This window comes from Brienomyrus brachyistius, chromosome 1 (genome assembly GCF_023856365.1).
Source record: "Brienomyrus brachyistius isolate T26 chromosome 1, BBRACH_0.4, whole genome shotgun sequence".
Lineage (NCBI taxonomy): Eukaryota > Metazoa > Chordata > Actinopteri > Osteoglossiformes > Mormyridae > Brienomyrus > Brienomyrus brachyistius.
Window position 1 is genome coordinate 49,943,322 of NC_064533.1, and position 19,048 is coordinate 49,962,369.

Consider the following 19,048-nt stretch of genomic DNA (forward strand, 5'->3'; position numbering starts at 1 on the left):
CCTGCACACCTGCACACTATGGCTGATTTTGGAAGACTGATTCCGTGACCTTTGGCAGAAAACCTGCATGACGTGAAGAGTACATGCAAACTCCTCACACAGAGCTACTGACTGAACCCACTACGCCACCCTCAATAAACCTTATCATAGAGAAATGTATAATTCACATATTGGCATAATAATTTGTGCATTTTCCTGCACATCAGATCAAAGTATAGGGCATGACATAGATATTTATTATATAAGCACAGTCCTCTCCATGTATTAGTCTGTCATCATTCCTTATCCTAGGTCAGACTTCTACAGGCATCTCAGGCAGATTCATCCGCAAGTACATGTTTCATATACGGATAAACCACAAGACAATGATATTACTGCATTTTTTGTGTATTTGGAGTAGGAAAATAATGTTTTGATGAGGATACATAGGATAAGTTCAGTGTTAGGATCACAGGGAGGAATAAGCCTTTTTCTGAGAGCGACAGAAGAGAAGATCAATGTCACGGCCACAGAACTGGTACAGCACTCTTCAGATGTATATAATAACAGTGATTCACACTGGTGACCAAAATGAAGGGAAGAATACTCTGATTTTACTCAACTATATTGCTTCAATTGGTAAATAACCAAATCCCTTAGAACCACAGGTTTAAAAAAATGGAAAACTGGCCATTTTACAAAAAAACAATGTTAATACATATTTGGGGAAGTTTCAGTAAAAGTGCAAGAGCCCCATATGTTAAATAAGCGAAGACCAAAAGGTAAAATATTTTCTTGATACCTCACAGAAAGGAATTGTCTTGAAATGCTGCAGGTTGCAGCTCGTTTTAGGTTTACACAACAATATACTCGTAAGAGCAGAAAACAAATGTTTACAAAAAGCAGAAATGTTTCCATAGTCTGACACAGCTCTCCTTCTTCAAAGTGCTTTTGACAAAGGTGGGCACATTCGTCTTATCACCGTGAGTAGTCTTAGTGATATTACAGTATCATAAATAAAACAAGAAAATGAATGAGTATCCATAATTGTCTATAGATTTGGGTGACAGGTCACTGAAATGATCATGTATTCGTTCTGTTCTAGATATTCCTGCAATCCCATGTGTCTTTATGTCGATGACCCTTCATCAACAAAGAGAAAAAGGATAATGTTCTTCCACTGCCTTCTTATGTGGGAACAAAGCATTCTGGAGTGCTTATTCATCGATTCCCAAAAGTAAAGGTTTTTAAAGTGCCACACACCCCTTGCCTATGAGTCACATTAAGTCCTCAAAACAGAAATCTGCTCCTCTTTTTTTTGCTTCTTTCTTTCTGGTCAAAGATTGGTCTAGAGTTTCATGATGTATAGTTCTACTCCAGCAGAGACCCTGACTTCTTTTTTCTAGAGAGTTCCAGAAGTTCAGACTCCACACTTTGCAGAGTTTTAGAAACCTTCAGAGTATGTACTAGTAACGTACTCTGAAAAGTTTATGAAAAGGCTTTTGTCTCCATTTGTTTGTGTTCTACAAACTGACAGCTAGTCATGTCCATAAAGAAGTTCTCTGTCGTGACAACCCAACATTCCCTTCTGGAATTTTCCACAAATGACAACACTGTTCATGCAGTTATGGGCATTTGGCATAAGCCACTCTTCACAGCTCCAGAAGCTGAAATGAGAATCTCATTTCCGGAGTATTCTAGATTTACATTTTTAGGCCACTGTTTGCCAAGCTCGTAGAGTTCCAGAGGACGGAGCCGAGTTTCCCGGTTTCCAGAAGGGCTCTAGAAGTTCCTGGTGCTGTTTCCCGTTCTTACAGATGCTCCCGGGAGTCTTTTCAGATGCAGAGACTGAGCTCCTTGCGCACAGAGCACTTCTTGCACTGCACTACGCAGCACCAGTGGAACCTGCACAAGCAGTTCTCCTCGAAGACCAGTGTCTCGTCCCGGTAACCTCGCTCGCAGCAGAGCAGGTCGCAGCCACTCACGTCCATGGCCGTGCTGTTGCATGTGCGGCCTCGGGTACCCAGGGAACCCGTCTTCCTGTTGGGCAGACAGAAATCCGGCGACTCGGCCGAGTAGATTAGGTCCTGTTTGTCTGGAGGCTTGATGTTCTGCCCTACGGGGATGAGCGTCTTCCCGTCGTTACCGCCCATCACCTTGAAGGCTCCATTAAATCTCTCCAAAAGGCGATCGCCCACTTCACGAAAATGAGGCATCTTTTTCCAGCAGGTCCGAAGAGTACAGGAACCAGACAGCCCGTGACACTTACATTCAGTCCTCATATAATTCTTCACCGCCTGTAGTTAGACAGAGATGGATTGCCAAGATAAAGGCAGACGCTATTCTAAAAGAATTTACCCTCTTGTTGCCTCAAGCCATCCCAGAGCTCACAGGACTTGACGGCAGAGATCACTTAGACACACGCTCCCCGATAATTAACCCGTGATAAATGCCGGGCCCTTATCTCCCTTCTGATTTTAATTAAAATGCTTCAAAATTGCACGTTGGGGGGGGCGGGGGGTTGTTTACTTTTCTCATTATCTGAAAGGACTTGCACAGCTGTTATCTCAGAAATGTAATAGGTCCGTCCAAATCCATATTTCTCCATCAGCGAGGCCCACACCTGCCCGCGTACTATGCCTGACCCGCTTACTAAAGCAGTCTTTAGCTGTGCGGTAGCGTCTTGTGAAGCCGCATGGACTCGAGGAAAGCAGAGGTGAATCCTGAGCGATTCATTAGTCTATAATTAACAGGGAAAGCCAGACATGCCCCGAGTTTTATGCTGACTACCAAATCACTGCTCTGTGAGGTCACCACCTCAACAAGAAAGCCAATCTAGTCCCCATATTCCAGTCTAGTTATTTACTTAGTCTTTGAAGAGAACATCTATGAACCCGGCAAGAAAATACGGCTTCAAAGCACAGCGAAGTGACGTGTCGTTCCGACGTTCCCGATATGCAATACGCAACCGCTATAAAAGCTTATTTACAATGACACTAAAATGCGACTCACAACTTGTTTTAGATGTTTGGACAGACGGACAGAAAACTCTCGTGGGGCTTAACATGCATTTTCCCTTGTGCCCTTTCAAGTCTGGCGGCAGTTAATAGGCAACATGGTACATAAAGGATGAGAAATGAGGCTGATTCCTTTGAGCAGAGGGAAAGCTTCATAGCTGTTTCTGTGGTCTACGACACACGTTATGGTCATTTAGGCGTGACTATCTGTGAGGATTTGCACAGGTAATAAAACATTTGAGTGTACATGAGAAATTATTCAGGCATTTGCCTCGTCGCCTCAACGTCTCCGAAGTGTGTGTTTATTTTTTTTCCCGGGGACTGTAAAAACAACGTTAGGTGAATAATTACGCACATGTGCGTGAAATAGCATCAAGCGTAACGTTAAAATTTTTTTTTTTTTAAATCGGCTGCGAGCTTATTGAAAGCAGATACGGATATGTACTGTTTGCTCGTACAGGTTATGAGAAATTCATCAGGCATACCAGTCTCCCTGCCTCGTTGTTGTGGAGGTCGATCAGCGTCCGTATGTCACTCTTCCCCTTCTTTCTCTTGGCGTCCATGAACTGTTTAGACTTCTCGTAGCCGAACTCCACGTCGTCGCCGCAGCCGCCCCACTCCCACTTGACCCCATCACCCCCGGCGCCACCGGGAGGCCTGGGCGGGGCCCGGCTGCGGGTGGCCTCGCAGCCGCACTGCAACAGCTCCCCCATGCTGCAGGCCTGCGTCACTGCATGTGCCACGCCTGCTGCCGTGATGGCGTACACGAAGGCCGTCTCCCGGATATCTGAGACACACAGGTGGGGTGGGGGCAGTGGGGAGGGGAGGGTGATAAGGTTAGCGAGGGGGAGCTTTAAGTGGGGGCCCCTGTGTGACCTTGCCCGGCAGTGCCTCCAGGTCACGTTCTGATAATCATGTCCTTTCATGCTCTGTGCTCCTTACAATGGGCTCTGCTAGCGTGGTTATACGGTAAGCCCACCTCTACCGCAGTGTGTCTTAACCTGGTCTACAGGTGCCCCCCCGATGGTCCACGTTCTTTGGTCCCTCCCACTCCCGGCCAGACAGTCCACATTTCTTCCCCAGTAGACAGCTGGGAGGGAGCAAAAACGTGGACCATCTGGGGGCCCAGAATTACCCAGGGTTGAGGAACACTGCGCTAGCCGCTCCATCCCTCTAAGACCCCTCCCCCTCCCCCAAACCACGACCAGTTACACCATTACATCCTGGCTTGTTTCTTTCATGGTACCCAAGTATTACACTTTGACTTTCACCCTTTTAAAGAGACCTAAACCAATTCCCACAAAATATTTTATACTAATCCTACCATCAGCAGTATAGTCTGGAGGAGAGAGGGGAGAGGGAATAAAGAACAGAGAAGACAGAAAAAAAACACTGAACAGCTCATTGTGATGAAGCTGAAATGAATAACTTTTATATTCCTTTAAATTCTGAAGCCAGTTTCATATCGCATGATTCAGTGAATGGGATTCATTAACGTAAGTCAAATGAAATCTGTGCCATGTGATTGGCCCCTAGTCAGCACGCCGTGATATTAACACCAGCTGTCAGTCTGCACACCAAGTGCTGCTCCCTCGCAGAACGACACCCTGACTCTGTCCGGCCCGGTGCACCGACACCTCCACGCACCTGCGGCGTCCATGTAAGCGGCTCCCAGGGCCGCCTCGCCCTCTGCTTTGAGTTTGCGTGAGAGGAGTTTTCCCCTTGAGGTCGCCGCCTCATTCTGCTGGGATCTGCTGGGCTGAATGCGGTACCCCCAGCGCCAACAAGGTGGGGTTTTCCTTTGATAGACTAGCAAACTATCCAAAGGGTGTAACCCCCCCCCACCCACCCAATTTAAAAACGTCCATACCATTTTAGCAAAGCTTGCCATAGCTGATATGAATCATTGAGATGCCCCCCCCCTCTTCATATTTGATAATTATGCCCCTCAAAGAAGTCATTTCTCCCCTACCTGTCGCTACTTTGGAGGGGGGAAGAGGCTCTCACCCAATAGAAAGTGTTACTGTAGTCGAGGGGGGTGGGCGGTACTGGGAGAAGGGGTTTGTGCAATTGAAGCAAGAGGTTAGGTGGATAAAAGTAGAACTAATCAAAAGCTGGAGAGATTTCACATTGTTACTGAGTCATGATCCTCTATCTGGCTGTTTTGCTGTGTGGTTCCTCAGCTGCATAGTACATGTTTATGTTATCAGTGGTGAAACAGGAGCCACAAACCCATTCTTAGGTAATTTTCCAATTTATTTATTGCCCATCTCCTACACAATCTCTTTTAGGTTAATTTTTCTGTACGTAATTTAAGAGGAAAACATCTACCCTGGTAAAATTTCTAGCCAAGTAACTGACAATTGTGCATCACTTGATAGACGAAAGTTCACTGCTGAAACAGATAACTTCACGTTTGTTGAGCACCTGATCCAGGTGTGCTTAGAGAATTTATACATTTTCCACCTGGTTTGTTTGTGTTTTTGAGCTTCTTTTCTGGAGTTCATATCTAATTAAGCGATTAGGGTTATTAAAAATTAAAATTCTCCAGAATTTAACTGGCTGTGTATTCTCCTTCGGGACACAAATTCCGAGCGCATTTGTACAGCTGCCTGTGTCTGGGCCTGTCTGCTAGAGTGACTGGTGCCAGGAGGGTCTCCTACAAGAATTAGAACCTTAAGTCAATGATGCATGGAGGCAAAAAAAGAAAGAATGAGAGAATACAAGGCTGTCCTGAGTATGGGAGACACAGACTGATGGTCATGAATAAATCTGATTGATTTATTTTGCTTTCCGCGAGCTGTCGTCCAGAAAAGGTTAAGCCATATCTTACAGCATGTATTTCATTGCATACCTGAAATCCATTTCATTAACTGCTGACATACAGGAGCACAGCAAGTAATCCACAATATTGCCTGTCGTTCCGACTTTTCGCAAAAGAGCGACATTCCAACCGCGTCCGATATACGTCCGGAACCGTGCATGATCTTTGTCGTAGCCGATGACTATATATAAAAGGAAAAAATGTGGGACGGTACGTTAACGATGGTGTTTAATGACGCATTCCTCGCATATTTGCAGGTGTGTAATTGTGCTTATAGGAACAGGAGGGTGAAACAAGAGAGATAATTAGCCTCCAAAAACCATACGCCCCAGGCAGGTAGACGCTGTTTATTCTGCGGCCATATTGTGTTACCTGACATGACCTTGCCGTCACCTCAGATAAAGTCTATTTCGAGAAAAAAAGGCTTCATGAAGAGTCTTGGTGCCCTGCCCATGCTTTGGCCCAACAACTTTTAGCGGCATATACAACTAGATAGACTAGCTATGTCACTAAAATGCAAGGAGGTTGTAATAGGGCCCCTGCTGAGATATGAACCTCTCAACTGTCAGGTTGTGAACCCACACGCTAAGCCGCTGCACTGCCCTAAAAAGTCCCGCAAACCAGAAAAATGCACGCAGTGTTAGTGCTGACTGAGAGCACTGTGGTGCTGGAGGATTTGAAGCCCCGTGCCTCTGAAGAGGAGCTGGAGATCAAACACGGCACCTTCAACCACATGGCCGAACTTTGCGTATCTAACGTTTTGTCGGTATTTCATATACCTTAGCAGAGCATGTTCACGTTAAAGTCTCTGTTCGGCTGTAGCATTGAGACTGTCAGACGTATCCTTCCTGAATCTTCGAATTATTGAATCTGAGTTAGGAAACAGGCGTTTATTTTTTCGCAAGACTGACTTTTTGAACCCATGGGAAGAACCTACCCAGCGATGCAATTCTCATTTATACCAAAACCCAGCGGCCTTAACAGCCAATGAACAAATGCTGTTGTATTCTCAGTAGCGATATGAATCGCATCCGTGCTAAAACGGAAAAGAAAAAAACCAACCACAATTCATTTTTGCCCAGTTAAAATAATATCATTGCCGTAAGCCAAGAAAAGCACTCGACAGGATTATGGCCTGAATTTGCCCTGGGTGGGGGGGGGGGGGGGGATACTTTTGTCATTTGCCCATGTTATTACCCAGAATGTGTAGGTTTTTTTTTTTCCCTCCAGTGCATGACCCTGGCGAAAGCACCCAAGCCGAAACCTCAAACCATATATGACATGAAAGGATGACTGACAGCAACACAGACAGAAGCCTCTGACAGCAGTGTAAATCACATTCTTGGAGTGGGGGGTGGGATTACAGACAGATAAGCATATTTATTAAATTTCTCATTATTGTCCCCCAGCATATCTAATTGCTTCATTATAACCCAGAGACAACATTAGGCTGCCAGGAGACGTCAAGAAAAAGTTTGGCAAGAAGGAGCATCTCCTTGGGCCAAGAAAACAACAGGTTTCGTCTCTAAGTTTGAAAAGAAAAGGGTAACAGCCTGAGGTCAATTTCTGCAAAGGGGAGCAGAAAAAAATATACACGTCCTAAGCCACTCTTCAGAGTTACACAGGTGGTTTAGTGGTTTATGAGAGCACTCCCGACTTTGTGGTTCTTTAAATGGGCTCGTGTTAATTGTAGGTATATTCTACTAACCAGAACCACCAAGTAACAGAAGCCACCAAGAAAACCTCAGGGAGCCATCGTTTCATCTCGAAATATTTTTGGCCATCGCTGCTTACAGCAGTAAGATACGCCAAGATACGTCTGTCTCTGTCGAATCTCATGTCTCTCTGTTGCAGAATAATCATTAAAGATGTTTGTGCAGAATTACTCATACAACCCTAAGGAATACAAACACAATAATATGGCGCAAGGAACGCAAGGGTTCCTCTGAAACTATATCGAGTTGCTCAAACATCGCAGTCTCGGGTTAGGGGTCATAAAACTGGGGTTACTGCACCACCCACAAAACTGGGTTGAATAAGACTGACCATTGTCGTTCAGAGGTGTGCTGCCCTCTACTGGTCCGCCTTATTTTAGTCAAAGTTTACAGTAACACCGCATGCAATTACACTTCTAGAGAACTTCACAATTTTGCACAATGAGCTACCAGCATTGTGTTACAGTACCACCAGCCTGTTCATCTTTTCCAGAAGAGTTCAGACACATGCATGTCTTTGAAACACAAGAGGCCATAACAAAGGGGTATGAGATCCTTCTAGATTAAATGCCTTGAAATGGGTAAAGCCTAGATTTTTGTATGCCTCTTTTCTTAGTACTACTGTTATGGTGATTCCTGAAGTTTAGCTGGGCCTTTATTTGGCTTGCAGTATGATTTTTGCTCACCACCACGAGGCTCACGCCACTGACACTGGAGTCAACCAGTGCGGGGGTCAACAAAAGCCCCAAAACAGCGGATTTACCCCACGGCACGAGACGAAAGACTGCTAAAGCAGGGCAGTGTCTAATGACAGTACAGCAGGGAGGGAAAAAAACCAGAGAGCTTTCAAAATTCAACAGAATAATTGCAGAGAGCAACAGGCATGCATTAGTGCATTACTTTTATTACAGACTTCAAAGAGCTGGCAGATGAGGAGGATCAATGGTTACGGGAGGCAATTTTAGAGATCATACTGAATATGCAATCTGGAGCAGGGGAAGCGTGGCAGCGGGTAAATATGTCTCTCACAGATACAACAGGCAACCTTGTTCTCTGGCGCGGCCACAACTGCAGTGTTGGCATGCGGGAGAAATAGCGAGGTGGACTGGCCCTCCCCTGTGGGGGTCACAGGTTCATCGCCCGGGACTGAAGACGCGAGGATGATTCGCGACAGGCGGGCAGGCGTGACGGATTTCATAAAGGATGACAAGGTGACGGATTGGTCGGCAGGTGGTCTGTCAGCGCTTTTACATGAGTGGCTGAAGGACTCGGTCTTTTGGTGACGCTTTGGACAGGTGAGAAGCCATTTCCATGGTTTTGTTTTGCTACCGTATACAGGAGGGGGACAATAAGAGATAACAGATTCATCCAAAGTTCAGAAAAGACCCAAAAACAGCTCAATGGAGACTGAGATGCCAAGTCCTTTGGTTTTTTTTTCCCAAATCCCACTGATCTAAACACAGACACAGTGCTATTCATATATTTACTTGGACTTTAACTCGTTTTCTTCAGATTCTTTTTTTTTTTGTAACTACAACTACAAGGTTGCAGAGCATTGAAAGTTCTGAAGCTAAGAATCTGTTACTTTCTGCCATCTTTTCTGCACCCCTCAAACTTGCTCTCACCCAGGTAAAAAGACAATTTCCTCCTGGGGATGAAATAAATATTTCTATTCTATTCTATTCTATTCTATTCTATTCTATTCTATTCTATTCTAAAGTTGCTGAAACTTTTCTTGCACTCTATTAATTTATCTCTATATCTCTATTAATTCAGTGGATTTGTCACTAGTCTTCATCAAATAGTGTGAAGCTACCTTTCATCACAACCTAAGCCCTGTGGTTGGATACAACATCCACACGCGTTTCCAAAATCTTGCTCGACATCTAATGGTGTTCTCCACCACATAACACAGCTCTCCATCACTCACCTTGCTGCAGGATTCTGCCAAAGTACTTGTTCTGACTGGTGCAGTTCCACCGTCGAAAGCGAAACTGGTGCTGGCACTCTCGCACCCCCAGCCTGGCGCCCTTGGCCACCTCGTGGACAATCTCCGGCTGGGTCTGGCACAGCTCTGCCTGCTTGCCGGCTAGCCGCTTGGTCTTCCGGCAGATGCTGTTGGGGTCCATGACTAAGGGGCTGCCCACAGCCCTGCCAGAAACAACACTGGTTGTGAGCTCAGATCCTCCTACAGATTCTAGAGAAAATATTAAATGCTCAACTGCTTTCAAGAAAAAGTACAAATAAAGTCCAGGACTACAGTAGATAAAGATCTGTTGTTGACATTCCCCATTATTAGATGAAAAGCATTTTTACTCCCCAGAAGGAAACACACATAATATGTAATCATGCATTTACTACATCAAAGACATATGACAGCATTAAGATTAATAATAGAAAAAGGCAGCTGTTGACAGTGAATTTCTGAAATATGTATGTTCGGATTGAGGTTCACAGTTTCAGTGCAGGATTCAAGTCCAGCACTTAGACCCCAGGCCAGAACTTCCCTCTGTTTTCCCAGTTATAACCTAAGAGCAGCACTATTCAGTACAGTGTCGTTCTGTTTGACTTCCACTTATCTGATCAAGCATATGGTTCAGTGGTGATTCACAAAGATTGAGTTTGCTTATCTAGACAACATCAAAAGTATGATTCCAAATGTACTTTGTGTCCAAAGAGCTCTATCTTTGTAAATAATAATAGGAGAAGCAAAAGCACACTGTTCTTGAAATGAAGGTTTGTACCGTAGATTTTTTTTTTATTAACTTAAAGTAAAAAAAAGTTATAAATAAACACCTTTATCATTTCACCTACAGTTAAACTCTCATAAACTATAAACAGACGCCTATGTAAAAAAAATGTTAGCAGTGTCTTTCAATTAACCCCGAACTGCATTAACAGTACAAACATCTGTCAGTCAAAAAAAAAGCCTTGTAATTCCAGTCCTGTTTAGTGATGGATGAATGGCAGTCATTGTCTGCAGTTTGAACACGCAGCTCGAACAAACACAAACTTGATCACAAATGAAATGTTGCATGTTCGAACAACATGGGGGCCTCGTCTAACATTACACACATGATATTTCTATTGAACTTCTACGGTAATTCCATAACTATTTTAAAACAAAAGCTTGGAGTGCTTACATAAACCATGTCTTGACTACCTGGTCTTGGAATTCGCAAAATGAAGCAGACAATGGAAATCTGAGCACAGTGGTACATTTACACACTCGATGGTCCTCTAGTACAGCTTGAGAATCTATTTACTGTGTTTCCATAGAGAAGAACCGGGGAACATGGACCGCAGTACTTCTCTGTAGGTCATAATCTACTGAATACACCCCACTATTACCAAGAACTGCTGACATGGTACATTTATACCTCCTTATTATCAAACGGCTCGAAGTCTGCAGACCTGCACAGAAGTACCACCTGCCAGAACCTAGAGGCCCTCAATCTGTATGTTGAGTTTATTTAAAAAGGCAATTCATTTTACAGTGAGAGGTGTGGATTTTTTTAAGCCAACAGCCTCTCACCACTGGAATTACATTCATTCATTTATTCATTCATTCATAACTGGATACTGAAAGCGGGTTGACCTGCAGATGTGCCTCAGTTGTGAACCCAAAAGCCAGTAGATTAGTGACTTTGCAGCACACACCACGTTTCCAAGCTTACAGTTACAGTTCAGGGAACAAATTTATGCTACTTTTTAGAGACTGAATCGGGTCTCTATATTGATTCTTATCTTTACACCATTGCGGTCTGCTGTAAAAGACATATATGCTCAGAGCAACACAAAGCTGGCAAACAAGGAGGGATAATGACAAGCTGGAATTTTCTTTCTGGCATATTCACTCTGCTCCGCGATCTCAAAATACGGTGACATGCGAGATCTTTTAGTGGCCTTGTAGAGAAGATCCCAGAGACCAGGGATGACACACACACACACACACACACACACACACACATATTATATATATATATATATATATATATATATGTATGCCTTATCTTGGCGAACTATAAGGTTTGTGTGTGTGTGTCCTTATCATTGAAACTTAAGCTCCCAAAGGCAGATAACGTAAAGATAACGTAAAGATAACAGCTAATCATAACATAAACAGGGATGTAAAGCCATCTTCGCAATCAGGAAACGATGGGGCAATGTCACGCATGAAATGCAGGAAAGACTAAAAAAACACAAAAATACAGACAGGAACTATGATAAGAAACTTTTGACAGAACAATTGCTCCTTAGATGAGCTTTTAGATGCATCTTCAGTTAATACTACAGACCTCAGGTTTCATTACGGACAGCAAGACCAGAGATAAGTCTCGCTTTTTTCGTCTCAATGTTGAAAATGAGTGAATTTCATCCTCCCTAATCCCCAAAGTATGCTGGATATGAAGTCAGTCACAACAGGGCTGGGAAGAGCACAAGCGCCTTGGGTTCAGTCCTGTGGTCGGTGGCACGAAGCCATGGCAAAGTCTCCGGTACGCAGAGTCTGAGAGCCCCCGGTGTGGAACGGTCCCATGTCACATGTTCGTCTTTAAACATGCAGATTTGATGGGTGGGGTGTGGTGGCTGTAACGGGATTGGGGTGGAGATGGAGGATCCTGGAGGAGGACATGAGGGCCAGACTGCAGCGCGCGACATGCGGCGTGCGTGAGCTTGGAGAGCTGGAGAGGCTTCGCTCGCTTCATCTTTATCTGATCCCTCCACCTTGCATTTTTTTTCTTCTTCTTCTTATTTTTTTGTTTTTTTTCTCCATAACTGGAAATCGCGTAATTTTTCCAAAACAAAGTCTCACTTACAAATTTGAAAGGGGGGGGGTGAGATGAGATAATGTCTCGCGATAACGCGGCGTTCGGCAGGTGGCGGGGCCCCGGGAGGGGCGCGAGATGCATGCGGGGCCGCCGGGGGAACGAGGCTGCGGGGCTGAAGGCTCGCGCGCATCTGGGGAGCACGCGCCTGGCTGACCGCCAGTGCATGAGCCGCAAGAGAAGGGTGGTGGTATTTGGGGGGGGGGGGGGGGTTAGCCCAGCCTAGGGGGGAATCAAGGGCAACAGAAAAACAGCCCAAGACCCGCAAATCTAGGTCGGGTGCATGTGGGTGTATGCATGCGCGAGGGTGTAGCTGCAAGGCGCAAACCGAGCGCCTCTCTAAGGGGCGACCCAACAGTGAGCAGTGGTCTCTCCCAAGCAGCGCCATGAAAGCATCTTTGTCCCACCGGGCTGGCCGCCCCAGGTGTGCCGAAAAAGCAGAGTCTCCCTTCTGTCTGCTAGGAGCGGCAGCAAACACATCGCTCTGACCTTTACTCTTGCACCAGCATGATAATACAGTTTATATCGCACTGCTAAATATCTAATTACTTGGCATTTTCTTCCACAGTGCCAAAAAAGCCCCTCTGACCCTAATATACACTCCAGAATGCAGAAATGGGAATTATTTTACGATGACATATCTGTTGCCCCTAAGTCCCACCAAACATTCCGTCTCTGTCTCCTTCCTCATATCGTAGCTTTGACTACAAGCTATAACTTGGCGGACTGTTGACCCATTACAATATCAAAAATGAATAAAGCCATTTAGTTTTTCATTACAAAACTAAACATTCTTGGTGGTTTTCTTAACATGTCTCAGATTGGCCAGATGGTTTTGCATTATAAAGCATGCAAAATAATTTCTCATAAATGACAAAAATTATCGGAAAAAAATGTATACGATTATAATATTTCCCATAAATTTAATGTTTGATAATATTTTGGGGCCCTTGAATTATGCCATTAAAATTCATTTGGTTTAACAATTAAAGGGGCTTCGTTTTCCCAGGATAACATACCACATAAAGATTATGGTTTGGAGCTGCATACCGCTGTTACCTAATTAGCGCTGTTTCTAAAACAAACAAGTTATCCACCCTTCAGAAGTGATACCAAGTAACGAAAATGTGATATTACCAAACTGACGAACACACGGCAACACGTCAGAATAATTTGAAAAACCTTAATTGATACTACTACTATCACTACTACTAGTACAACAATACTACAACTATAACTACTACTAACAATATTAGACTAATAATAATAATAATAATAATAATTATTATTATTATTATTAGTAGTAGTAGTAGTAGTAGTATTATGTATTTGTTGATGGGTTTGTTGAAAGATTTTTTTATTATTGCGAAATTACCGTTTAGATTCATATAAATAAAATTGCCTTGTAAATGTATATTTCATGCTAACTTACCACCACAACCCGATAATGTTGACTGGACAAAGAAGAATAAAAAACAAGGCAAGCTGAGTTCGAGATATTGGGACCATCCTGTTGAGCGTGAACTCCTCCAGAAAATCAAAGAAATTACAGGGAAACGCCGGATTCATGCGGGGATTCTCACGGAACGTCCTGGACGGTCGGTGAGCTTTCAGCACCCCCCAAAAAATGCGTGCAAAATCCTTTGAACTCCTCTTCAGTCATGTCGGTGAGTTCGATCATTCGCCGGGGCGGCTGGAGACGTTCGCGCGGATAGTAGGCGCGTTTGCCTGGGATGCATGCTCGGGGAAGCCCTCAGACCTCAACAGCCGGGGGAGCTAATATGAAGGTGACAGGCACGTCCCGACTGAAAACTCCCAAATTCCAATAGCGCAGCGATTTCGATCTGGCAGCGAGGTTTCTGCAGCCCGAGGGGGGTGGAAAGAAGCCAGACCTCGGGCAGGAGCTACAAAAAAAGTTAAATCAAAGAGCCAACACGTTCTACGCGGAAATTCAACCTTAGGAGCGCACTAATGTTCAGCCACGGCTGGTACTGAATCGACATGTGCGTGTCGCTCCTTGCCAGACTGCGCATGGTTTCGGATTGAACAGCTACAGGTAGGCGTCAAGCACATCATGTCAACCCCTAAAAGCACTTTTCCCCCCAGCCTTCAATCGAGAATGTTCCTTAGAAATACTATCAACTGCCTCCGAGCGTGACTTGGGGCCAAGAGAAATCCTTTTTTTGTCACTCCTAAAAAAGTTGAATAATTGGATGAAGCCGACTGCGCTTGAGAGTCCAGGCAGAGGAAGCGAGAAAGAAGCGTCTCATTTACTAGGAGCTGAAGTTGAATTCGGTGCAATGGGCTCCGTTTGGGCCATTCTGACAACCTGGTACGTTTTAAAAAGTTGCAAACGTACCCATTTCAAATAAAACATATATACGAGTATAATTACAAGAAAATAAAATTAAAGAAACATAATTTATATAACATTAAAATAACTTTAAACCGCTTTCAAAATATTTTCCCCATTCTTTGCATCTGTCGCAGTTGAGGGTCAAACTTATTTAACTGCTTTGGTAAATTTTAAATATCTTGTGTTCAAAGAAATTTAATTTTGACCATGCATGAACATTTTTTTTCTGGTAGGTTATTATCAAGTTTGATCAGTAAAAACTTGCAAACCGAACGTAACATAAATCATAATCCCAGCCAAATACCTGCTTTTTCAGGAAATATGGGAAGGTGTACTGTACAAACACGTCCAGCTCAACAACGCAGACGCTAGGAAAACGTGCGCGGTCAAACAGAACCAGACTGTTAACGTTGCATAGTCCTGTCCGGGAGGGCATGTTTGGTATTTGTTTGGAAAGCGCATTAAAATGTGACGGGATAAACTGTATCATCAAAAGACTCCTCAGTCCTTCCTGGATACTTGTGACAGCAAGACCCCCGCCTCCCCAGGAAAACTGCTACAGAGCATATGGGTTATATCCTGTGCTTCCAATGCCCCATCAAAAAGACCAATAAGAGCCCTAACCCTTACTGCTTTCCAAACAGCTATAGGACTGCGACTGACCATCATGTTATTTCCCATGTTCTTCATATGGGCTCTGTTATTAAACTAAAGGTATTTCAAATCAAGGTAAAAAGTACATTTTTGTTGTTTGACTGTTGTTTGTTACATTTTCTTGTAGAAGTGTATAATATTTATAATTTATAAGTGAATTGACTTCGTAGTCTATGGGGTATTAGACGTACCGTCCAATAATAGTTAACTGCAAAAGTCGTTTTCCCAATGGTGGAAACTGTACTGATAAATCCGGACACAGCTTCTAGTATCTGCTTATTTAATTTAAGTTGCCAGGTGCTAATCAAACGTTTGAAGACATAATACACGGAGTATTTGCGATGTATTTAAACGTGCAGCAAGAAGAGTGGGGAGCCCAAGCCGTGTGTTCGCACACTAAGCACCCACCCGCAACGAGGTCTTTCGCTTTCCTCAATCTACTCCGTGATTTTCATTTCATCCCCACCAGACTGGGGAGGCGGGAAACTCCGCCCACACCAGCTTTACAACGGCTAGGCTTCATAACGAGCCAGATATCTAAACCTCCACACATACCTACCTTACAGAATACGAAAGATTTACTATTGCATACGAATGATATCAATCAGACTCCTGGGGAAAGCAAAATATGCCACTTAGTGGGCGCATGGGTATAATTTTCATCTAGTTCCTTTATACCTCCAAACAGAGAGATCAGTTGAACCATTTGTCCGCTATCTCACAGCCCGAACTCTTTGATTCTCCCTCCCCCTCTACTCTCTTCCCTTCCCAACTTCAAAGAGGAAATATGGTAAAGTTTTGTCTAAAACCACAGGTGTGTCATGGCCATATCATTCTGATTGATCAATTTTTACTTAAAAGGGAAGATAAATCTGCTTCAGCTCTGTGATATTTTAATGTGTGCAAAACAGCGATACAGGTACCCTGAGATCATACAGCAAAGGTCGCCATAACTCCTGCATCGGTTTTGGGTTTTGCTGTTTTGGTTTAGTGTGGTCACAAGGGCTTTCCTGTTTCTCCATTGCGTTTCACAGTTTTACAAAAGCAGCATTGCACTTTCCCAACCTAAACTAAATGGGGAAAAAAAACTCTAATATTTTTGACCTAATACTTTGTCCTGGTTACTACAAAGATACAGCAGTTGACTCTTATTTCTAAGAGTGTTGCATATACTTTTAGTCAAAGTACCATTTTTTGCTAAATTACTTAATAACTTGTTCCCTAAAAGCATGTATTATGTAAACTGTCTTCGTTATGGAGTGTGAGGTTTTTGTTTCCCATATCCTGATTAAACTAGATTAAACTCGACCTTAATCACAGGCCCCAGGTCTCCAATAACACGCTGATTTGCGTGCGAGCACGCGTGTGTGCGTGCGTGCGTGTGTGTTTTGTTAGGGAGGAGTGATTTCTCATACTTGGCTTGAACTTTGTGGACAATAAAGATCCCATTTCAAAGTGCAGCGGGGTGTTAAGCCCAGGGTCCTGGCGAAAGCATCCTGGGAACTGGCTTTGGTGAATCCATCGCAGTGTCTGCAGCTCGGCACTTCCCAGATTCCCGGAGAGGGCCAAAGTATCTCCCCAGACCACCTTTGCCCCGTGCACCACGCCCTCTCTCATCTCAGTCAACCGGCTGTGAAATTGGGGCCTTTCGTTGGATGGCCCTGCCAGGACAAAACCTCTTCTTCCTCTCGCTCCTCAAGCCATTTCCTGGCCTCCCCACACGCTTCCCTTTTGTATCCCGTCCTTATAATCCCTGCAGCCACCTCGTCCTCACTTTCCTCCCCGGGGACTCTCGTCTAAAACGATCAGAAACCCTGTCACACATAATATTTTTTACGTTAAGTCAAAAAAAAAAAAAAAAAAAAAGAACCTCGGCCAAATTAAAAACATATGATTGTTATATGCCATAACCCTTTAAAACAAACCGCAGCCATTTTTGGAATCTCTGCGAGAAGTCGAGTTCGCGAAATTCCTCAAAAAACTGGCAGCGGAGCAGTGTTATAAAATGTCACGACTGCCACAGGCTCTTGCGTTCTGGTAAATAACGGCGCGCCGGTTGGGCTGTTTCGGTTATCACGTGACGCCTCGTGGTAAACGGGACTGACGGGGCTTGAAATACAGTAGTTTGACGTGCTAATACTGATCTCGGAGAAGCCGGGCTTGTTCCAGCCCTCGTGAGAGCCCGTGAAGGATCCACATGTGAGCGCACTATGTCTGCTCGGAGCAGCAGACGCCGTTTCGTATTTTCTCCATCGGACGGCCCAAGTCGAGGCCTATCGACGCTGACACTCATGTTCCTGGTATGTCTTTGTTCTGCCGCTTGTGTATTGCCCTCAGAAACAACAAGTATCACCTCTGACATTTTGTGGGAGTCGCGTGCCTCCTTGTCTACATTATACTTCCACTGAAGATTACATGAACTGGCTGTAAAGTGCATTCAGATTGTTATTTTTGTTTTTCATTTTTTACTGAGTATGAGATCAGCTCCCCAACCCTGACCACTCTCCTCAAAAAACGGGCCAGGTTATTGAAAGCGTAATTAATCCCAGCAGCGGTCGCGTCCATCAGAGAGCGTCAGATTTAAAACTCCACAATAATGTCGCCGTGAAACCTCTCTTTATTAGATTAAGGCATGGCCCAATCAGTGGTGTTAACCGTTGTGCGCTGTTAAAGAGGCCTCATTGTGTTCCTTTCTGATGCATACAGACGTCTCGGTGACCCCGTGCTGTCCTCCTCGCGAGTGTCACATTCACGCCGGCGTGACGGATACTCCCAGCATCTCCCTAGAAAGTTACCAGACACGTCGCTGCCAGTAAAGCGCTATTGTCGAAGAAAGGCTACTGTACAGCAGGGATTTTATTCCTGCCCAAAATAAGCTACAGAGTCCTATTCATGTCGCTACCTAGCATTGACATGTAACCGCACAGAAAATGTTGTGCAATAAAGCTGCTTTTAATGTCATAAAAACCAGTGACTTTTCCTCATGCTGGCCCAACTGGGGAACCAGTCGCTGCACTAGAGGAGAAACGCAGAAAAAAAAAAAACAATCGCACCCACGAAGGAGATATTGCTGACATAAATAGTTTGCCTAAAGAGTTCTTCCTTGGCTTCCAGAAGGCTGGTCTCAGAAGGTTAGTGAGCTGTACTGTATTGAAATAAAAACCAAGGATTTATGTCTTGCTTTTAGGCATTTTTAAGTTTCAGCAACATGGCGGCCTGTCTTATAGAACAGTTGTCTTATATAACCAGGGTTTGAGGTTCTAACCCCATCTGTACTCCGTGCATCTATGGAGTTCTATTGGATTCTTCTAAGTACTCCAATTTCTTCTTGTAGTCCAAAGATATACAGTTAACTGGGTGTCTCTCTATTGCCCATAGTTTGAGCCTCATGATGAACAGCCTCCTGTCCGGCGTGTTACCCCCACCTTGCTGCCTGGGATAGGCTCCAGGCCCCCCTGCTCAGGATAATTGTTTGCAAGACTCATGGATATTATTTAGTTTCTATTTTATTTTTTATAGACATGTACTGCCTTTAAAAACACACGCGTGAGGAGTATAAGGAAAAGCACCGGTCATTTCAACAGTTTAAATCCACAGGAGAAATTATCAGCATATGAATAATTAATTCTCTTCTTAATCTGCAATAACATTACCTGAGATAAGTGAAATAATAGTCA

At 44.1% G+C, this 19,048-nt stretch overlaps 1 protein-coding gene across 2 annotated transcripts; it reads right to left on the reverse strand.

The window, feature by feature from the left end:
- Positions 1-371: 371 nt before the first annotated feature.
- On the reverse strand, positions 372-14,624 carry wnt6b (wingless-type MMTV integration site family, member 6b). Of its 2 annotated transcripts, none has more exons than XM_049012751.1 (4): positions 13,794-14,624; positions 9,466-9,686; positions 3,482-3,783; positions 372-2,276 (listed from the first exon to the last, which is right to left on the reverse strand). In XM_049012751.1, exons 1-4 carry the CDS (start codon positions 13,928-13,930, stop codon positions 1,815-1,817), a joined length of 1,122 nt encoding a protein of 373 aa, XP_048868708.1. In that variant the 5' UTR covers positions 13,931-14,624; the 3' UTR covers positions 372-1,814. The 2 variants fall into 2 exon arrangements, with proteins under 2 accessions (XP_048868708.1, XP_048868713.1); XM_049012756.1 differs by lacking the exon at positions 13,794-14,624 and adding an exon at positions 11,834-12,379.
- Positions 14,625-19,048: the final 4,424 nt, after the last annotated feature.